This window comes from Podarcis pityusensis (assembly GCF_964106645.2).
Source record: "Podarcis pityusensis genome assembly, chromosome: 9".
In the NCBI taxonomy this organism is placed as follows: Eukaryota; Metazoa; Chordata; class Lepidosauria; order Squamata; family Lacertidae; genus Podarcis; species Podarcis pityusensis.
In genome coordinates, this window is record NC_138034.1 from 51,024,421 (window position 1) to 51,045,986 (window position 21,566).

The 21,566-nt window shown below is 41.0% G+C and overlaps 1 protein-coding gene across 2 annotated transcripts in view; it reads left to right on the plus strand.

Moving 5' to 3' along the window:
• The window catches only part of NDST4 (N-deacetylase and N-sulfotransferase 4), a 135,486-nt gene that overhangs the window by 15,262 nt on the left and 98,658 nt on the right, over positions 1 to 21,566 (plus strand). The window contains exons 2-3 of one of the 2 annotated variants that reach the window (XM_081021932.1): positions 3,933 to 4,039; positions 13,483 to 14,736. In XM_081021932.1, the coding sequence (XP_080878058.1) occupies positions 13,756 to 14,736 (981 nt within the window). In that variant the 5' untranslated portion in view covers positions 3,933 to 4,039; positions 13,483 to 13,755. The remainder of the gene's footprint in view (positions 1 to 3,932; positions 4,040 to 13,482; positions 14,737 to 21,566) is intronic. The other variant, XM_081021931.1, reaches the window with a different exon arrangement.

Sequence of the window (21,566 nt, forward strand, 5' to 3'; positions counted from 1 at the left end):
TTAGTTACCTCTTTGGCCCTTTTATCGTCTCATGTGGGACCAACATGGATAGCTGGCCCTGATGAATACTTGAGGTTTCCAACCCCTATGGTTGTAATTCATGGGCAGTCATTTAATTTTATCCTGATTCAAATTTTAAGCTGTATTTTAATCAATTGTTTGATTGTCTTTTAATGTATTTGATATTTTATGTTAGCTGCCCTGAGCCTGGTCTTGGCGGGACATAAATAAAAATTTGCTTACATACAAATATGTGCTAGAGAAAATAACATACAAATGCATTACAATAGGGAAAATTGCTTTGCAGAAATGTCTATACGCAAAATTGCATTAAAAAATGTAAGTAGTAAAAATTGCATTAAAATGCAGATGCAGTTTCATTAGGATTATTTTTTAAGCCACAAAAGTGATATGGAAATGTGGAATTGAAAAATGAGAAACTGAGAGAAACCAAATGTATAAATTCCTTAATGTGTGTGTATGTGGGTATCTATTTCCCATTGCACTTATTGTTGGCTCTAATCCCATGCTCTTTGTAAACCCTGGCATATGCAAAGAGCTTGCAGGGGAAAGGAGATTTATATCATATCCCAGCAGAGGTTATGTGGCATCATATGCTATCTAGTCCCAGGAGACCTGGCTACAGAGAGGTGGTTAACTGCGCTCTTGAGTACTGTATGATACAAAAGCAACGGATAAGGATAAGTAAAGAAATGAGGAGTGGGAGACAAATAAAATAAAAGAGTTATCTATCACATCGATAATATTTTTCCTGTTTTGCTTTTAGTTTACCATCGCTGTTCAGTCACCAGCTGTGCGCCATAAAACCCACTGAGTATGTCTGCATATTAATGCTGCTGTTTGAGCCTCTCCATTTGCATCGCCTGGCTCTTTTTATTTTTAACAGAGCTACCTTAATGTTGCATTAATGCAGGTCTCCTGGCTGAAAGAGGAAAGCAAATCATACCTCAGAAACTTGATTGTGTTGCTGGCAGCAGTACAAAAACAGCTGTAAATGTAATATATATGGACTTCACCAAAAAGCATTTGATAGTGTCTCACAAAAAAAAAGTTACTTGCAAAATTCAATTAAATGAAATTGGCTCAGAGCAATGACTTGACACATGGTCCAAAATGTAGCCAAAACCCATTTTCAAATCCCAATGATACTGTTTAATGTATTGAGTTGTAGTATCTTGGAAACTGTCTAGGCGCTGGCCACAGTTTTGTTTCAGTATTCAGTCTTTATATTTATTACTTAGGAGAAGAGAAGTGGTCCGGAACAGAATCATTAGATTTTCAAATTCTGGAAACATGATCATGGGCATAAAAGGGAATCGTGGGACTGGGTCCTTTTTATAATGAAAGACCCAGAGATGAAAGAATTCTGCTCTGTGCCAGATGCTGCTCATCAGTCATCGATCTCTGGCACCAAACCTTCAACAGGTTTACTCTCACAAACTACAAAACACACCCAAATACACACTTCAAATACAGTTTAGTCAATGTGAGAGCCACATGGACCCATAGCCAACCCTCTGGGGACAGCTGGTATACATGGTGGCATTCAACTAACTTTATGTTAGAGTAGACCCATTAGGCTGGATTCAACTAACTTGTTGCATGCATGGAACAAGCTTCTCTCATGCAATGGGATTGTCCTGCCTCTCCTCCACCTGCACCCTATGCTCCCAAAATTAGCTCTGGAGAATAGGGGAAACCTGCAGAAGAAATGTAGGGGGGGAATGAGGGGGCAATCCTGGTGTGCAAACAGACCTCATTCTGCACATGCATATCCCAGTTAACGCTACATTGAAATCCACCTACTGAAATGAATCGACATGGCTAAGTTAGGTCTATTAATTTAATGTTTCTACACTGAGTGAAACTTTGTTGAAGACCAGCTATTACCTCTGACAAAGGGATGTAGTCTGCAGCCTTGCACTTTGCTGCCTCTCAAGAATAATTGCTATAAATGCTCATAATTGGTACAACAGTCCTTATATAATGAAACATTCACAGTGGTAAAAAAATATATCAGGAAACGGAATCTATCTCCCCAACGGTCCTCATTTGTGCATCCTTCTGTCTTCAACGGCTCAACTGCATCTTCAGCCCAGGCTTGAGAAGATAAGCATTGAGAATCTGAGACAGGGAAGGCAATGTGTGGCACAGGCATGCATGGAGGAATCCATAACTGCCCATTAACAGCAGAGAAAAATTTCAGCCGCAAAGGCTGAGTCCGTAAGCTCTCTCTGGGGATATGTGCAGTGCATCCCATGCAGCGGCCTCTGGCTAGTTCAACCACATGACTAGCATCACCCCTATATAAAGAGAAGGTATATGCAGTGTTGACATACTGTCCTGAACAAAAGTCCATGGGATATGATGAATGCTTCATCAAGGAAGTAGAGATTAGGGTCGATCTAAAGTTGCAGGATCTTGGGTATCTCTAAGCAGACAACTGACTCCAGCAAGGTCTGGGGTTAAACTGAAGCCTTTTATCTCTCCTAAGTTCTGTCCACTCACCTTTATTGAAGCCTTAAAGGGATAGTCCTCTGGCCTAGAGCCTAGAACTCCACCAGCAATGAATCAGCTCCTACTCTGCACGCTCAACAGGCACTGAGGAGCATGAGACCTATGGTGTTAAGGGAGCCAGTTTCATCAAGGGATGTTATCTCTGGGGTTCAATGTTCAATGAGGTCAAGGGACTTCATATAATATCAAGATGAGAAAGTAAGAAGAACACTGCTGGACTTTCTCATCCAGCACCCAGCTTTCAGAGTGACCTATGGGAAGCCCATGAGTGGAACCCAAGTGCAATTGCATTCTCCCCACCCGCCATTCCCAAAAACTCAGAGGGAAACTGCCCAGTAGTTCTTTCAGAAATAGCATTCGAACAGTTCCACTCTTTTGCCCATTAAATCTGAGAAGTGGGTGAACAGTGGTTGCTTTGCATTTGGCTCTTGAGATATCATCAAAGTTTTAAGAAGGACAGGAAGTTTATAAATAGTGTCTAGATCACATTGCTTACTGAAAACTGCTGAAGTAAATTCCCATCTTGAAGGAATTGCTCCTTTCGTCGCAGAGTTGAAATTGACTCGGGGTTTTGATTTTGAAGCCCATTGTAAGTTTTGCTATTAAAGCGAAGGAGCTTCTTCCGATTTGTTATGTAACTGGTGGAAGGAAGCGACTGTCCGTTTCACTGCTGTCTGTCACAATCTTTGCACAAAATTATCCCATCTTAAAAAATAATATTAGACATTATTTTCTTTCTACTACAGTGGCTTGAAAAAACAGTGGTGAAACTGATAGACAAGAAACCCCTTCACTGTAAAGATGGAAAATATGTAATTGTCATTTCCTTTAAATATACACAAATATAAACACAGCTGGCCTTTGAAATTAGCATTTTTCTGAGTTTATAATACAGTTCTCCAAACAGAAATGTGTATGTTGTGCAATCAAGAGAGAAGAAAAAGTGGGGGGGGGGGAGGACCTTCTATCTTCCATATTGTTCATAACTCCAAGGAATATTATGCTTTCAGTCACAAGTTGCCATTGTTTTCAATATCTCCCTGCTATAGCCATACTAATTTAGAGATCATAGATGCAATCCCACCAAAGTTAAGTGCTTTTAAATCCCATTAAATCTAATGAGAGATTTTAAGCATATCCTTAACACTTTCATTGATGTGAACAGAACTTAAATGTACTTAATTTTGACTAGTTTGTGCCATGAGCTGCTTTGAAACAGAGCAGAAACCTAGGAATAAGTCTGGCCTTTGTATTTCCAAAATTAGAAAACAGAAGGTGAGCATTTAAAAATAAACCTGCATCTGTCAATCCTCATGTTTGGGATTTTGTTAGCTATATTATCAATAATTTAATCCAAAACAGATTTTCTTTTTCACCAAATATTATTTTCATAGCTTAGAATTCTGGTGCCCAACTCACCTTAAGAGAAAGAAAGACAAAAAGAGAGAAAACGCCAGCCTTCTAATTTCACCTGTTCTACTGGTCCAAAGTAAGAAATATTGTAAGTATTAATATGACAGCAATATATTATCTATGAGAATTTACATTATATTGTTTTAGCAGTAAAGTCTCCAATCCACTTTTCAACCTGTTCTTTACATCCTTGCGACTCTGAGGTTGATTGCAAAGCCCTTTGTTTTGGAAGCTGTCTTGGTAGTAAAAGAGGTGATAGCAATTCTTGTATGAGGAAAAATGGGAACATATTGCCCTCTAGTGTTGAAAAATATATAACTGGAATGAAAACAAATGAGATTTCATCTAAGAATGCTCTACTTCCCCCCCTCCCCCCCTTTCTGGTAGCAAAAATTCAAAAGGGTTTTTTGTTGTTGTTGTTGTCCTTGCTTGCTGTAAGGACCACTTATTGATTTGTTTAGGGACAGTGAATAACCCTAATGAGATTGTAAAGCCCAAGATGTGTGTGTGATATTTGATGTACTCCAAAAGTGAAGTTGCAGTGATTTATCAGTGTCACCAGAGCTTCAAAACTGCAATGAACTCTTGTGGAGAATTTCACATGATCTGCTGTATCTGTCTAGAGCCTTATCGCTTTGCAGGAAGCATCTGAAACATTAAAGTTAAGCAAGAAATCTATAAACATTGGCTTAATCATGATTATGATCTCAGTAATTAAGCAGCAATTTAACTGTTACTAGCTGTAGTAATATCAGTAGTAGAAATGATAGGAGCAGTAAACTGGTTATATGTATTATTACATTTTAGTAGGCTTTTGTTGGGGGGGCGGGACTTTCCAGTTACACATTCTAATATTCCAGTTATACATTTTTATATATTGTCTCTGCTTTTGAAGCCTTATCTAGAAAACATATTAATCCTTGATACTCCACCTGTAGTATGGGAGCAGTAATCAATAGCATTCTAATGCTGAGCAAGGTTAAGAGCATAAAGCGTTTTGCATACTATTAGTATTATATAAATATCCATTTTAACATCATTAATTTCTCGTTTCTATATTTACTCAATTGTCATGTTTGGGAGGGCCTGCCAAATCGATCATATACATGTATACTTAAAAGTAAGAACCACTGACTTCCATGAACTTACAATCCTATGCACGCCTACTCAGAAGTCCTATTAAATACAGCAAGCTTACTCCCAGGTAAGTACGGTTAGGTCTGCAGCCTTGTTTCCAAGTACATGTGTATAAGATTGAAGCTTGACCTATAAAAACATTGCAGTTATCAATCAATAGATTTTATTGCATTAGCCGTGTGGCCATAGCATGATATACATTAAAATAACAACATGAAATGGGGGTGGGGAGGTAAAGGTAGATATCTTCCTGGGCGAATACTTAAAAAAAGAGGGGGGGGAAAGGGGGGGTTACTAAAGCGACAGGGGATTTAAAACATTGAGCGACAGATAGTACAGAAACAAACAAACAAAAAAAAAACTGCTGAAGCTGGAGGAGGACCGTTAAAGGGTCCTTCAGCTCCTCAGATTTATCCTAACTCCATTGTCCTTGTACTATGGAACTTCGTTCGATTGTGCGGCGTATCGACTGCAGCTGTGGTGTTAAGGAAGAAGTTAGTGCCGCTTTCCTCTTCATCACACTAAGCAGGAAGTTAGCTGTCATCTCGGTAATCCAACAATCAGAATCCTGCAAAAGGAGGGACACTATCCAAGGCTGGATTGGGAGATGAAGCTTATTCACGAGGGGAGTTAAAAACCGAGATCTTTCATCTGTCCAGTTAGGACAGAAGAGCATTACATGTTCCATAGTCTCCAGGGCCGTGTCGTTACAGGTGCATGTTCTATTTGCGATGGGAACTCTGGAATAACGACCCGACAGAACTGCTGTAGGAAAACAGTTGAGACGGGCACAGGTAAAGGCCCTTCGCTTAGCCTCCGAAGAAATTGTGAAGCAGTATAGAGGGATCCCTTCAGGGGGTGGAATAGCTAGGGCTAGGCCTGAACACGGCCCTCTTGCATAGGAAGCTGTGTTAGAGAAGTCAAGTTGCTGTAGTTTCTTTTTAATTGGAGGTAGGGCCGCCGGGCTGATACACTCTAAGTTAAGAACAGTTTTACAATTCAAATTGAGAAGAGAGCGGAATTTGAGGTTAATTGTAGTTTTCCAAGGGGAATTATGAATATCTCTTAGGATCAGATTGGAAAAACCACCTCTAATTCGAGCATCCGATGCTAATAGGTGGAAGCTGTAGGAAATGGCTCGACTCCATGCTCGTTTAACAATTGAGGGCTGGGCGAACTCGAGTCGTAGGGCTGCACCTGAGACACATCTCGGGACGCCGGAAAGAGATCTCAGAAACATATGAAGTGGGCGGTCCAAGTTACCTGATATTGCTGTAGTCCATACTTCGCATCCATATAATAATTTAGGGACAACTTTGGCATTAAATATTTGAATTGCTGCTGGAAGGTGTTTGCCGCCCTTCTGGTGGTAAAATCGGACAATGGCGTTAGAGGTCGTGGTTGCAGCGAGAAAGGCAGATTGTAGATGGGTGGTCCAGGAGAGATTATAAGTGAAAATTAAGCCTAGATATTTAAAGGCTTTTACCTTTTCTAAGTAGCCACCTGTGATCTTAAGCGGCTCCAACTTGAGTTTGCGGGAACGAGTGAAGTGGAGGACTTTCGATTTTTTATAATTAATATTAAGAGCTTCCGCCTTACAATAGGCGATAAATGCATTAACTGCATTTGCTAGGTCCGCAGCTGTTCTGGATAAGATGACGGCATCATCAGCATAGAAAAGGGAAGCAACGGGGTGGCCTGCTAAGTGAGGAGGATACTTAGATGCTAGCTTCAAAGTGGAAATTGCATCATGAAGATAGAGATTAAACAGTAGAGGGGCCAAGAGACAACCTTGTCGGACGCCCTTGGCCGTTGGAAATGGAGTAGTGAGGGAGCCGTTGGGACCACTTCGGACGCGAGCTGTGGTGTTTGAATAAAGGGAAATAATTAGGGAGAGGAGGTGCGGATCAATTCCCAGATGGGCAAGTTTGGACCATAATCTCTGCCTAGGAATGGAATCAAAGGCGGCCTCCAGGTCCATGAAAGCGGCAAATAGGTGGCCTTGCCTTGGTGCAGTGTATTTACTGGCAAGGTGATAGAGAGTTAGACAGTGGTCCATGGTTGATGCTGACTTTCGGAAACCAATCTGTTCTAGCGGTAGAATGTTCCTCTCCTGGACCCATGAGAGAAGTTCCTCCAGTAAAACAGCGGCAAATATTTTCCCCGGAATGGATAATAAACTGATGGGGCGATAGTTCCTGGGGATGTTTGGCTGGCCGCCTTTGAAGATCGGAACTATTATAGCTTCTCTCCAGGAGTCGGGGATGTCTAGGGCGGAGGAGATGGCGGTGAATACAGGAGTCAGGTGTTTGCTCCACCAAAGAGGATCAGACAGGAAAAGGTCCAACGGGACCATGTCTGGGCCGGGGGCCTTATTCCTTCGCATTGACATTATGATGTTGAAAATGCGAGTTGAAGTAAAGTTTATTGATGAAGTGGGACTAAGAGAGCAGGAACAGAGGTCCGACGGGGATTGAAGGAGATCTGTAAGATGATTTGGAGAAGCGAAACTGGTTGAATAGTAGGCAATCCATTCATCAGCGGAAATCTGGGTAGCTGGATTGAATGGTGCCGAAGGTCTAACTAAGCGCCAGAAGGAGCGGGAGTCATGCCTCTCTACAGCCGAACGAAGAGTGGACCAAGCCTCAAGGATGTGCTGCTGTTTCTTGCAATGAATCATGTTTCTGTATGTCCTTTTAATATCTATGAGCTTTGCACGGGTTTGGGGGTCGTTGGAAAATTTGATGATTCTGACCATTTTCCTAATTCGCCTTCTTAGGGCTTTACATTCCTTGTCAAACCAAGGCGATTCAGAGAAGAGGCGTTGGTGAGTAGGCGAGGCGGTGGTTATGTAAGTTGTTGAGAAAGCATCAAGTAATTTCCGGTATTGATCAGCGGGCAGGATTGGGTCAGAGGGAACTGCAGACATATCAAATGATTTTTGTATGTCCAGGGCAAGAGAGGAGCTGAGGCTTGTCCATTTCTTTGTTTTGTATACAGGGTGGCTTTGTACCGTGGTTCTATAGTTTGAGGGGACTGAAATTGGCTCTATTAGGTTTAACAATAGAGTCAGTGGAAGGTGGTCACCACCAAAATATTCAGCCACTTCCATTTTTGTAGAAATTGAGAATAGCTCCGGCGTCAATAAAATGTAGTCGACAACACTGGTTCCCCGGGAAGTGATGCACGTTAATTGCTGCGAGGACAAGGGAGTAATGTTACCATTCGCGATGCAGAGATCGTTTTCCATGGCCAATTGGGCCATCAGCCTCCCCGACGCATTTGTTATAGGATCAAGAGAGCGTCTGTTTCCCCAGGGGGGCTGCAGGGGATTGTCCAGGAGTGCTGCGGGAGATACTATATCATCGTCATTGGGACCTATTCTTGCATTAAAGTCGCCTAAGAGGATTTGAGGAAGTCCTGGGTTAGTTGTTTGAAGATCATGGAGCCAAGACGAAAGTTCAGACCACCTTTCATTGCGGTCGAAATCATTAATTGCTGGGGGCAGATATACTGTAGTTATCAACCATGGGCTTTTGGTCTTTGGGAGATGGATCTTTATAGTGAGAAAGTAAGGGGAAGATTTAATTTCCTCGCAAACAGTGAGGGATAAGCTGGTTGAAATAAGACAGGCGAGGCCAACTTGGGGGCGACCCCTGTTGGTTAGTTTACGAGCACAGGAGCTAAAGGAGCAATAGTTTGGGAGAGCGATACTTTGTTGGGACCAGGTCTCTTGGAGGCACACAATGTCGAAAGAAGAGATGAAATTCATTGCTTCAGGATCCATTTGCTTTGTCGCCCAGCCGTTAACATTCCAGGAGACAATTTTAAGGCTCTGGGATGGGTTGGGTGCATCTTTCAAGGAAAGAACTGCTTTTGCTTGATTTGTGAGTGAGGGTTGAGTCTGTTCATATCTAATGATGTCGGATTTCCGCGGAGATAGGGAGCCGGCTGGTGTTTGTTTCTGGTCTAATCTTTGTCAATTATTTCCCAAGGTGCTTTTAGGGATTACTCTTTTATGAGCCGGCCCATTGCTCTCCATACATGGCAGACTAGCCAAGTGTTCTATAGTTTCGGCTGTTAACTGTTTAATACTGACATTAGTGGTCACCGGGCCTTTGAAGTGTGTTATCTCTTTCCGTAGGTATTTTTCCGGTACCTGATTGTGGCCTAACTCTGCCTCATCCAGGTACCTCAGCTTGTCCCAAGAGCCTGGTGAGTTCACCTTAGGGATGGTTCTCCTTATTGGAGGTGGTGTAGTGTTCTCTTCAGTGTGCTGGGCTTCCTTAATTGGGAGTAGGTTAATCTCAGCCATTGTCTGAAGGTAACATGGCCGACAGGCCGCTGGGTTTTGTTCTTGTATAGGGTTCAAATTAAAGGAAGTCTGGTCCTTTTTATGGGCGTCCACATTGATCTCCCCATTTATATCTCTCCCAGCCAGCTTAACTCTTAGCATATCCAATCTTTCTAATATTTCAGTCCGTATTGGGGATGGAAAATGGCAAAATTGCCTAATTAAGGTATTTTCCTCCACGGAGAAAAGATCCTCATCTTCATTCTCTTGAAATTGCAGGTCTTGCAGGTGGGCATCTTTCCTTTTTAGTTTTTGAAGCTCTTGTTTCTGGAGACCAGGTCGGGTTTTGGGAGGTTGTTTCTCCTTACTAGGGTTTGCGTGCTTAGCTTCCAGAAGGGGATTCAGTGGTGCCTTGTTTTCAAAAAATCTGAGAATTTTTATCTGGGCCTTTAGGAATATATATCTTGATCTGTAGATAAACTTGGCCAGGTTCTGGTCTCTAAATGTGATCATTGCTCTCACTGAACAACCATCATGATGCAAATAATCTACAGAAATAATGTCATATGGCTTTACTGCTCCTGGCAATATATCATTCAGAATGTTCAAAGAGCTCATTCTTCGATCTTTCCCTGTAAGGAAGCCCTTTGATTTTGGGAAGTTTGTAAATACCAATTTTTGGGGATTTAAAATCAGGTTCCAACATCTTGCCTGAGTAAAGGTTTGCCCATCTTGTATAGTGTTGTCATCGCGATTGGGCGTTGCATCGTCCCCCTTTCCCGATTTGCTAAGCGGTTTGCTGCCTTCATTATTAGGGACCACTTCTCCCCCAGAATCTGGCTCACTGAGTGAACTGTTACCAGAGCTCTGGGATGTTGCTTCCATCCTCCCATTTAGTTCTAAATTCTGGTTCAGAGATGCCACCTTAGCCATTAGCTTTGGCGTTGCCTTCTTTTTCCCCTTCCTGCCTTTCTCTTTTTTATCTCGTGCAGCAGATTTATTTGAGTCCAATGGGAGTAGATTAAATAATTTCTGCCATTGTTTATGTCGGCTTATCTTTATTTTCCTTGTTGTTTTAATGTTCTTAGTTTTCTTTTCCCGGGCTTTTGGTCTATTTTTTTGCAGTTTCTTGGTTGTTACTGCTTGTCTCATCTTCACTGGTTCAGCTGGGTTATGCACAAGTTCATCTGGTTTATGTACTTGGGGTGCATCAGTTGCTGTTGTCTCTTTTGGTTGGGGAATAAAATTTTCCACAAGGGTCAGCAATAACCCATTTGTTATTGTCAAGTAATTTTTTATGTTGGAGAGGTCTGTATTTATATCTTGGAAGTGGGCCTGAAAATGGCCATCACTCAGTTCAGTTTGAGTATATTTGGAAGTGGGCGCCTGGTCTTGGTGGCATGTTGTTAATTCTGCCGGGGGCCGCTGATTATAGGTGACAGAAATATTTTCCTCAAGTTTTTCAGCTAGAACTAGCTCTTGCGCCAGGCTTCTTGGGGGATTTATGTTTCCAGAGTTTTGTTGAAGCTCTTTGAAGTAATGTGACCGGTCAAGATAGGTAAGGGGGGGAGGAGTGACTTCATCAATAATTGGTTCAATTTGTTCACTCATGCATTCCTCCCTCTTGGGGAAGTAATTTATAATTTTACTTTGTCTCTTTCCAGGTCCCGGGGGGCTAAGTGGCGTATCTGGCAAAATACCCAACTCCTTACATATCTTTCTGGTGAGGACCATGTTGGGTAGTTGTCTTCCTATTAGAAAGCCAGTTGTCCCCCAGTGTTTCTGCCTAATTAGCAGGGCCAATGGATGAATAGAGGTGTATCTGCAGCTTTCTCCTGCTTAGCTCATCAGCGAGCACTGATTCTCATTATGTTTCTTTGGTGGAGCTGGAAGAGGGAGGAAGGGAGGAAGGTTTGAGAGCTCTTCCGTCAGCTCCCAGTGTCCTTTTACAGATGAAAGCTGATAGAAGCTGGGGGTTAATTGATATAAGGTGAAGGATGGTAATTATTTTCCAAGCCGAGCCTCTTTATCAGCCTGATTTGCTGAAGACGGTCTTACTCACTCAGATGGAACTCAGACGGGACTCGTAGAGGACTTGCTTCAACCCTTTTTTCGGTGTTTCCGATCACCCACCTTGAGTTTTTCCCTTTCCAGTGACGGGGGTCCCTTCACGGCAGGGGAGTCAGGCCAGACCTCTTCCCTTCCCCACTCACTCGTTTCAGAAGATTACTCAGCTCCACAGCAGTAAATGCACAGCGGGGGTGCAGCAAGGCAGCAAGGCTGAAGCTCGAAGCAGGTGATAAAACAATAAGGCAATAAAAGCCCAGAGGGGTTAAAAAAAACTACTTAGAACTACTTAAAACTTAGTCTAAAACAATAAAACAATAAAAGCCCAGCGGGGGTTAAAATAACTACTTAAAACTACTTAAAACTACTTAAGACTTAATCTAAAAGCAGACGAAGTTAACTAGGCTGCTGCCTTCGCCGCCATCTTGAAGCCATTGGCCGAATTTGCAGTTATAATTGCCACGAGTCAGACCTCTCCAAATGGGTGGGGTGGAGAGGACTGAAAGTCATCATTAATGATTGAGAAGAAGAAGCAGCAAGGTGGCCCAACTGATGTATCACAACATCTAAGACCAAGCTTCTGACATTTGGCAATAGTCTACAAAGCACTGGCTTTGAATACACTTCATTGAAGTTAAATAGAAAACTACTATCGGTAGTCAGTCGGCAACGCATGAAATTCTTAATCTCTGGGTTGTGGGTTCAAGCCCCATGTTGGGCAAAAGTTTCCTGCATTGCAGGGGGTTGGACTAGATTACCCTGGTGGCCCATTCCAATTCTATAATTCTGTTATTTTATTTACCCATAGCCAGAGCTGGCTCTACTACATCATTACAACGACATTTGCCACGTGATTCCTAAGCTAGCCTACTGTCCTCATGTGCAGTGGCAGAAGCAGCCCTATGGCCAGTCTTAAAATAAGGTTCAGCTACAAGGCCAGCTACATGGGATGGAGGGTGATATATTGTCCTTTGCCTCAGGTAGCAATTTCTCTTGGGCCAGCCCTGCATAGCACATGCTTGGCAGTTCAGAATATTGAAGAGAACAGGCCCTGCTGCATATGTGGTTTAATTATCTGGCCCATAGATTGGAGCATGTCATTGAAAGGGACTAGAGGCTTCTGTGCAAGGAAGAAGTATCCCCCCCCCCCCACAGCATTTTATCAGGGCTGCTCCACCTACTGATATTAGAGGTGAGACATGAATTGCAAAGGGCAAGTTGTAAACCAGTCTCCATGCTCCCAGTCACCTGGACTCTTAAAAAATTGATATGGGTACCAAGAAACATAAACATTCCACCCCACCACTCCAAAATGGATACAGGGTTGTTGTTGTCTAGAATCTTAAAATCTTATGCCAACAGCCTTGCTATAATGTAAATGACCCTTCTGAGAGCAAGACCAAAAAATCCCAAAGATTTCACATGCTGAATATTTGGTTAAGATTTACCGTATTTTTTGCTCTATAAGACTCACTTTTTCCCTTCTAAAAAGTAAGGGGAAATGTTTGTGCGTCTTATGGAGCAAATGCAGGCTGCGCAGCTATCCCAGAAGCCAGAACAGCAAGAGGGATTGCTGCTTTCACTGCGCAGCGATCCCTCTTGCTGTTCTGGCTTCTGAGATTCAGAATATTTCTTTTCCTTGTTTTCCTCCTCCAAAAACTAGGTGCGTCTTGTGGTCTGGTGCGTCTTATAGAGCGATAAATACGGTACCTTAACCTAAAATACCTCTTTGTCATCATTCTGCTGTCCTTGCAATTAACCTTTAAAGTCAAGTTATCTTAACCTTAATTCTGCTTTTATGTAACACGATTCATTCCGACTCTAATTACTATAGCATTAAAAATAATAATAATAATTATAAATTATAAATATTTTTCCACACCTAAATGACACTATGAAGGCATCCCACTGTCGTCATCTATGGTGGAATCAATAGAACTTTTTTTAAAAAGGTGACTAGCTTATTTAATTAACACATTTTAATTGCTGTATGGATTTTTCTTAACCTACTCTAATTTCTCACTTTGTTGCAGATAATGTTAATTGTCTTCTCCATTGATTATTGGCAACTGGCGCATTCAGAGGAGACGGCTTCCAATATAGATTTCCAACTCTTTGGACTTCCAGCTCTCAGAGTTTCATAGCTTTGAACACCCCCCTTATAAATGCATTGCAATGGTCACATGAACGTTTGGAGAGTGGTACTGACACCATCACTTGGTCTGTTTATAATGGCACTTTAGAAGGAAGAAGCCAATTGTTTTTTTTAGTAACTAAATGAACAAACATAAAGTGCTGCAAAAAACATGAATCTTATTGTGAAGCTTCGTAGAAGTTTTCGAACATTGGTCGTTCTCTTAGCCACCTTCTGCTTAGTGAGCATAGTCATTTCTGCTTATTACTTGTATACAGGTCACAAGCAGGAAATAGCCCTCATTGATACCACAGGAGGGGCAGAGTGTGAGGATCTTAAACTCTTGCCATACAGGTCAATGGAGCTTAAAACGGTGAAGCCCATCGATCCATCTAGGACTGACCCGACTGTGCTGCTCTTTGTGGAGAGCCAGTACTCTCAGCTCGGCCAAGACATCATAGCCATTCTGGAGTCAAGTCGGTTTCAGTTTCAGATGGTGATTGCATCAGGAAAAGGGGACCTTCCTCCACTGGCAGACAATGGCAAAGGGAAATACATCCTTGTAATCTATGAAAATATTTTGAAGTACACCTCCATGGATTCATGGAATAGAGAACTCCTGGAAAAATACTGTGTGGAATACAGTGTTAGCATAATTGGTTTTCATAAAGCCAATGAGAACAGCTTGTCGAGCACTAAACTCAAAGGATTTCCATTACATCTCTACAATAATGCCGCTCTTCAAAACTGCTTAGTGAACCCCCAGTCTCCTCTGCTTCACATTACCAAAGCCCCAAGGGTTGAGAAAGGCCCATTACCTGGTGAAGACTGGACCATTTTCCAATATAATCACTCCACTTATCAACCAGTGCTTTTAACAGAATTTCAAGCTTCCAAACCATTCCCAGTATCACTGCCTAAGGCTTCTCTCTATGCCACAGTGATTCAGGACCTGGGACTTCATGATGGGATTCAAAGAGTTCTTTTTGGAAACAATTTGAACTTTTGGCTGCACAAACTCATTTTTATAGATGCCATCTCCTTCCTGTCAGGGAAGAGGCTTACATTGTCCTTGGATAGATACATTCTTGTCGACATCGATGACATCTTTGTTGGGAAGGAAGGGACAAGGATGAATGTTAAAGATGTGAAGGTAAGACAAGAGTGAATGGTGAAATCTCTTCTCAGCAATACATTTCTGACACATAAAGCATCAGAAGGCTAGTAATACATCTCAACAGTGTTTTGTCCTGCAGTTTGCAAACACCCACCAATCCTTTCACTCAGGGGTGGAGAAACTGGGACAATCATCCCTGACTTTGTTGGCTGAGGCTGATGGGAACTGGCATCCAACAACATTTGTAGGGCCACAGTTTTGCCATCCCTGCTATAGGTGTTTAAAGGATGGAGGTTAGGCATTTTATTTATTGATTCATTGCCTGTTGTAAACCTATCCATTCTCCAAACTTCTCAAAAGAACATATGAGTCCTGCCTCCAATCTGATCTTCACAACAGCCTTGTGAGGTGGGTGAGGAAGAAGGATCTGATTAGCCCAAGGCCATCCAATGAGCTTCACAGATGAATAGGAAGCCAGGTCCCCTCAGTCCCTGTCTGAGACTCTGTCTCCAATACACCACACTGGTTTTTGTTTGTATTTAGGCTTAAAATGTCTGGATTTATTTGTTTCCAGTTAGAGGACTTGTCTCTAACATTTCTGCTAGGGTAAATGTTGAGGTGGGAAGCTAATAAATCATTCTGTCAGAACTACCTGTCTTCCACACCTTAGCAATGATCACCAGGCTAGTGGACCAGTGCTTTTGCTAGTAAGAACCAAATCAGAAGGGTGGCAAACCCAAAAATAGTGAATAAACAACTTGGTCATCCAAGGGAGCTCATTGAACTCTGGATTTAGTAGGCCTCAATGCACCCATGGGCCACTATGTGAAACAACTAAGTGTCTTTGTACTAATAAAGTTTGCATCCTGCTAAGACACTCTTGTTGACTTGAAGGGAAATGTTCTTGGAAGTTACATCCAGAGAAATCCTCAGGGAAGAGACTGGGCAAGCCTTACATACAATTTTGAGATTAAAAATAAATTAGCAGCACTAGTGATATACCTAATTAAATCCTCCCTGGGAATTGTCTAAATGTATCTAAATATCGAATTAATCATCATTATGGGAGCCAATACTACAACCATTTCTCCATTTCAGTACAGAGAGATTTTCATTTATGGGTGATTGTTCACCTTGTAAATGCTGTTTTTCTTTCTGTCTCTCTCTAAGATATATACAAATATATATACACATACATAAGCACCCTCTTTGAGCTTCTTTTCCTCACCTGTTGTTCTGGCCACAATTCCAAAGAAATCAAATCATAAAGATAGGGTATGGCTCATGAAACGTTTACCATTTGATTTCTTTGTTACTCAGGCCAGGACAACAAGTGGTGAAAAGAAACCTGAAACTCCAGCTGTTCCATAATGAATCAAACAAAGGCCCGTATAAGGTTCCATAATGAGATACTTTGAACCACAGCCTTAAAATGTTGCATCACTTAAATCGAACAATCTGCTTTATGAATAAATTCTTTGTTGACTTCTGTATATATGGATTTGCAAACCTCTCTCTTTGTTTTCGCAGAGTTTTTTTGCTTTTCCACCCCATGCATAGTGTCTCAAATAACCTTGATGTTAGGAGCTGCAGAAATAAATAAGAGGCATATCCAGATGCCCAGCCAAGTCCAGAGACTGTTCTTTGTTTTCATTGGAGCGTGCATTTAATGGTGCATTCCTCATTCTCAAGCCCAGCAGCAGGATCTTGTCCAAGATTTTTCACTTTGAGCTTCTGACAATACTTTTTCCTGATGGAAAAAAAAAATCAGACAGAATCATACAGAACCTGGGCATCAAAATGACAGTTTTCTCCAGCATAAGCTATCCATTAATCAAGATATGCTGAGGCTCCTGTCCGGTCATATCTGCTTTTTGGGGTTTGGTGATTAGAGACTTAATAGGGCCTTTTTGATAGCAGCACCTTAATTACAAAACTCACTTAACATACTTGCTTGGCACCATCTTTGCTATCTTTCATGCCCCAGGCAAAGTCCATCCCATTCTTTCAAATGGTATTAGAAGATCTCAAATGCTTTTTAGTAATAGGTCATTCATTCATTCATTCATTCAGTTACTAGTTGCTGTTTCATGTGTGGGTTTTTCCCTGTGTTATTTTCAGAAGCTGCCTTAATGCCACGCCTAGTGAACAATAGAATAAGCATACATACATACATATATACATACATACATGTGTGTTTGGGGTTGTTCTATTTTTACAGAACTAGAATATTTGCAGTGGAAATCAAGTCCATGAGATTATGGTGGTTTCCCTGGTTATATGCAATATTGTATCACACTTCTCACTTCTGTTACCATAACAGCAGACTTGCAGCCTCAATGTAACTAAATTTACTTGGAAGAAAGTGCCATTTGTTGCAGTCAGATTTCTGTAATTAATTGCACTTAGGATCCAATCTTATAAACTATCACTCCACATTAGAGTTCCAAGAATTGGGGGCAAAGTAGATGTGATGAGGGCAGCCATCCACATGCCTGCCCCATTCACATATTATATTTATTTGCACGTATTTATTATTTTTATAGCCACCTATCAATAGATATTCTTCATGTGGCTTTAAACAAAACAACATAAAAATGCAAAGAAGAATAAGAGAAATCAACAATAAGTAATAAAAGACAACAACAACAACAACAACAACAACAACGAGACAACATAAAACAATTTACAACCAAAACTTAAAACAATTAAAACCCTGGATGAATTAAAAGGTGCTGAAATGATCAGAGAGGGAAAAACCAGGTGAACCTCTCTGGGAAGGTGACTCTGTTCCTGGCATGGCTGCTCCTCTGCAGGCTAATATTTGGGGTATTATTTTATTTTTAAAAAAGCCAAGTGAGAGAATATGAAGCTATATAACTCAGACATTACAGCCAACTATGTGTTCAGAAATGCTTTCTGCCTTAAAAAAAAAAAAAATCCAAAAACTTATTTCTACAGCGATTCTGGACTATAAAATTTCTGGTCTGTGTATGTTTCTCCATCACAAGAAATGGGGAGCTCACAGGCAGATTTCTCTAGACATTTTGCAAAATCAGGAGATATTTTCATATTACTGAAACTTGTATCAGAATTGCATTTTGAAAAACTATATGCCTTCCAGAAAATCAAGCAGGTACTTAAATGCCGCTATATTTTTAGGTGAACAGTTTGTGTGGCTTAAATGTGTAATTTAAATACATTTTTCATTAGACAGTTAAATGACCAATTGCGTTTGGTGAAGATTATCTGAAAGTTGCTTATGGTTTAACCAAAATGGATGTGGTATGGACATTAGACTTGAGCTAAGGTTATGGTTTGCCAGGAAATAAATGCCTATGAGATATGACCAGTAGCCTATGTTAGGGTTTGACCAGGAAGTGGGGGGTGGGGAGTGCATTTGGGGTTCGGATGCAAAAAGTGGTTGTTGAACCCTATCTCCCACACCTATTGTATCCTAATCCTTCTTCCAAGGAGCTCAGCGTAGAATAGATGTTTCTATCTATTTTATCCTCATGAAAACTGTATGGGAAAGGCTATGCTGAAATATTGTGCTGGGTTAAAAGTGAGCATCATGGCTGAGTTGGAAATTGAACACAAATCCTCCCAACTCCTATTCCAACACCTTAACCACTACACTGCAGACTCTCTAATAAACACAATGAGAGCTCAAAATAGTATTAACACTACAGATAATCACTGATTTTAGGCACCAAAGTTCTTCCATATGACTGTATGGAAGGCAGAAGCTCTGGAGAAAAGCACTGAAGTAACAGCATTCTAATCTTTTAGAGTTCTTTGAGAGGAACAAAAAGCTCATGGATAGGAGTGGTGAAGTAGACACTGTCTCCTTCACCAAAGACTCCTGAGTAAGCTTAGAATTCATGGGGTAAGAGGATGGATCATCTAATGGATCAGTAATGGCTGAAGGAAAGGAAGCAGAGAGAATGAATGAATGGACCAATCTCCCAAAGTAGGGGTGTAAGAAGTGGGCTCCCCAAATGATTTATATTGGGACTGGTGCTTTTGTTTCATAGAGGTGAGCAGGGTGGTGTCCCACTGACGACAACAAATTGTTCAGGGATTGTGAAAAGCTCCGAAAGGATCTCTCTGAACTGGATGAAGGGTATTAAAATGGCAAATGGGGTTCAATGGTAACAGTTGCGCTGTTCAAGTAAAGTTCCTTGGTTTCCTGTTTGCTTCATTCACAAACTTTGCAGCAGAAAAACATGACAGCTATCAGAATTTTCTCTGCACTCACTGGATGCATGAATGGAGTAGCCAGAGGCACAGCCTTAATCCATTTTGCTACCTGTGATCAATACCTTCCTATTGATAAAAGATGTTTGCTGTCAGAAGGGAGGATACCTGCATAATACAACAGCTTGAGATTAATCAGCAGCCTGCATTTAGCTTTTAGCAGAAGCTTCTGATTTTTAGTGTTTTATTTTATTTGCCTTCAAATAAGATTGGTTTCTCTAGGTATTTGTTAATGAATCATTTACAGGCCATAGAATTTTAGAGTCCATTAGTATCCAAGCCAAGTTCTTTCCTAATGAACATTATACAGTGCTGAAAAAACAAAATCTCAGTGATTGGTTTACAGTAAGGGAAAACTACTGAGACTTAGAAACCTATCTATCAAGACTCGCAGAACTGAAAATCAGTTTGCATGACCTTCCCCAATAAGTTTAAGCAACCTACTCTGCAAGAGAAGGAAAAGGTCAGGAGGAGACAAGGAGAATGGATTAAATTTAAAGCATATAGAGCTGTGGTTTATGTTTTTCTGGCTGCCTAATGCTCTTTTTTTAAGATTGTTATTTTCTGTTGTGCTAAAACACTAATACCTGATTTAAATGCTCAGGAAGGGTCTATGGTACAATCTTCACAGGACTATTCCATCTCAGGATACTTGGAAAGAGGGCTGCTCATCTGGATGGGTCTCCACGATAAAATATCCCTGTGCCTGAAAAGAAAAATGAAGACAACAAAATTCTAGCACAGCAGCCATCCTGACCTTTTGGTACACTGGTTTTTCCCCCCCATGGCATTAGTTCCAAGCCCCACCAAAAACCTAACTTGGGGTGGAAGCAAGTTCTTTATCAAAGGATATAGCACCCCACCACTGAGTTAAAAGTTATACCTGGCTAGCTGCTGAGTAATACAGTGGTACCTCAGGTTACAGATGCTTCAAGTTACAGACGCTTCAGGTTACAGACTCCGCTAACCCAGAAATAATACCTCAGGTTAAGAACAGTTTCAGGTTAAGAACGGACCTCCAGAACAAATTAAGTTCTTAACCCAAGGTTCCACTGTACAGCATTGGATTTTTGTTTTCCATTATGCTGTCTATTGCCCATCACTTCCCTATTTAAAAAAAACAATTCTGGTTTGGTTATGTTGCATTTGCAACATACTGTTCACCAGCTTCACATTCCAAGGACAGAACTGTCTGAATATTTCACAGTGTACTCAGCAGTGACTTTCACAAACCAGTTTCCCATTTGAGATGCAAATATTCAAGAAAAGGAAATTGCTAACAGACTGTGCAAACATGATGCTCCAGGTTGACAAAATGTGTGTGGAAGGGGGAGTAGTTTCTTGATTGATCTGTTTGCTTTACACCCAGACCTCAATAAAATTTTCAGGGTGCAAAATTTCAAAGCACACGAAACTAATTTAAAGTACAACTTAAAAAACATATAGCAATACAAACAGTAAAATCATTAGAAGCAACAAAACAACAACAGTAACCATGCTTATTCTCACACTTAATCAACACTGAATGGGAACAACTTCACAGTCCTTACTATTTTCAGTATCCCTCTCCTCTCCTTTTAATGGGCAATTCAGTTCAGTTACAGGGGGAGGAATAAACCATGACTATTATTTGTTCTGTGCTCAGGTATATCTACCAAGATGGAAAAATGCACCCCAAATGTATAGTTTCTTATTTGTTCTGAACAGCTAGAAATACATTAAATACTTGGTGCAATTATAAAACATTTCTTGGTAGAAGGGCACTTGTTTTCCTATATGATATTAGGTGTTAAAAAGTGATAGTGCATGGCATGGTTTAGAAGCCTTCTCTGTGCATTTATTCCATTTCCCTCTGGGCCTCATGACCCTCAAACATTCCCTTTGGTTCACGTGTTCTAAGCATTAACCTTCATCCCTTACTTCTCAAATGATATAAAATGCCATTAGTCTTTGACACTTCCTTGGATTTTTGAAGGCCTCTATTTTTTACCCTCACCTGGTCTTTGTGCATTAAAAAGCACTTTGAACTCTGAAAGAGGCTCTCATTTCAGTGCCATAAAGACACAAATACATATGAGAGTCACACAGATCTTTTGATCATAGGGAATGAAATAGCACCATAACATCAGGGGACTATATCCTACATGTGTTCGGGAGAAGGCGTTAGGTGCGATAAAACTAATTATAGTGCTTCCATTTGGTACATTCTCTGATCCTTCTGAAAGAATCACTGATGTTATTACATACAAAGGACAGAAAAGAAAATGTGGGCTGCCCCCCCCATCACAAATCCTTCCCCATCTGTGGCCAAACTTTTAGATATAGTTGGCATAAAATGTGTGTATAAAATCAAAAGTCTCTAAGTGAGTACCCCTATGTTGATAGTATAAATTACATTAGGTGCATTTCTTCTTTCTTGGCATTTATTGCAGAGTGTTGGTTGCCCAAGAGCATTAAAGTCTTAACAAACATGCCTTCAACCTGGATATGATGCAAGTGCAAGGTGAGGGGAGTAGGATGAAAGGAAGGGGAGCATTGTGATAAACAAGTGCATGGATGCACCCTGCTTCACACATTCAACATTACACACACTAGGAGTCTGGTGT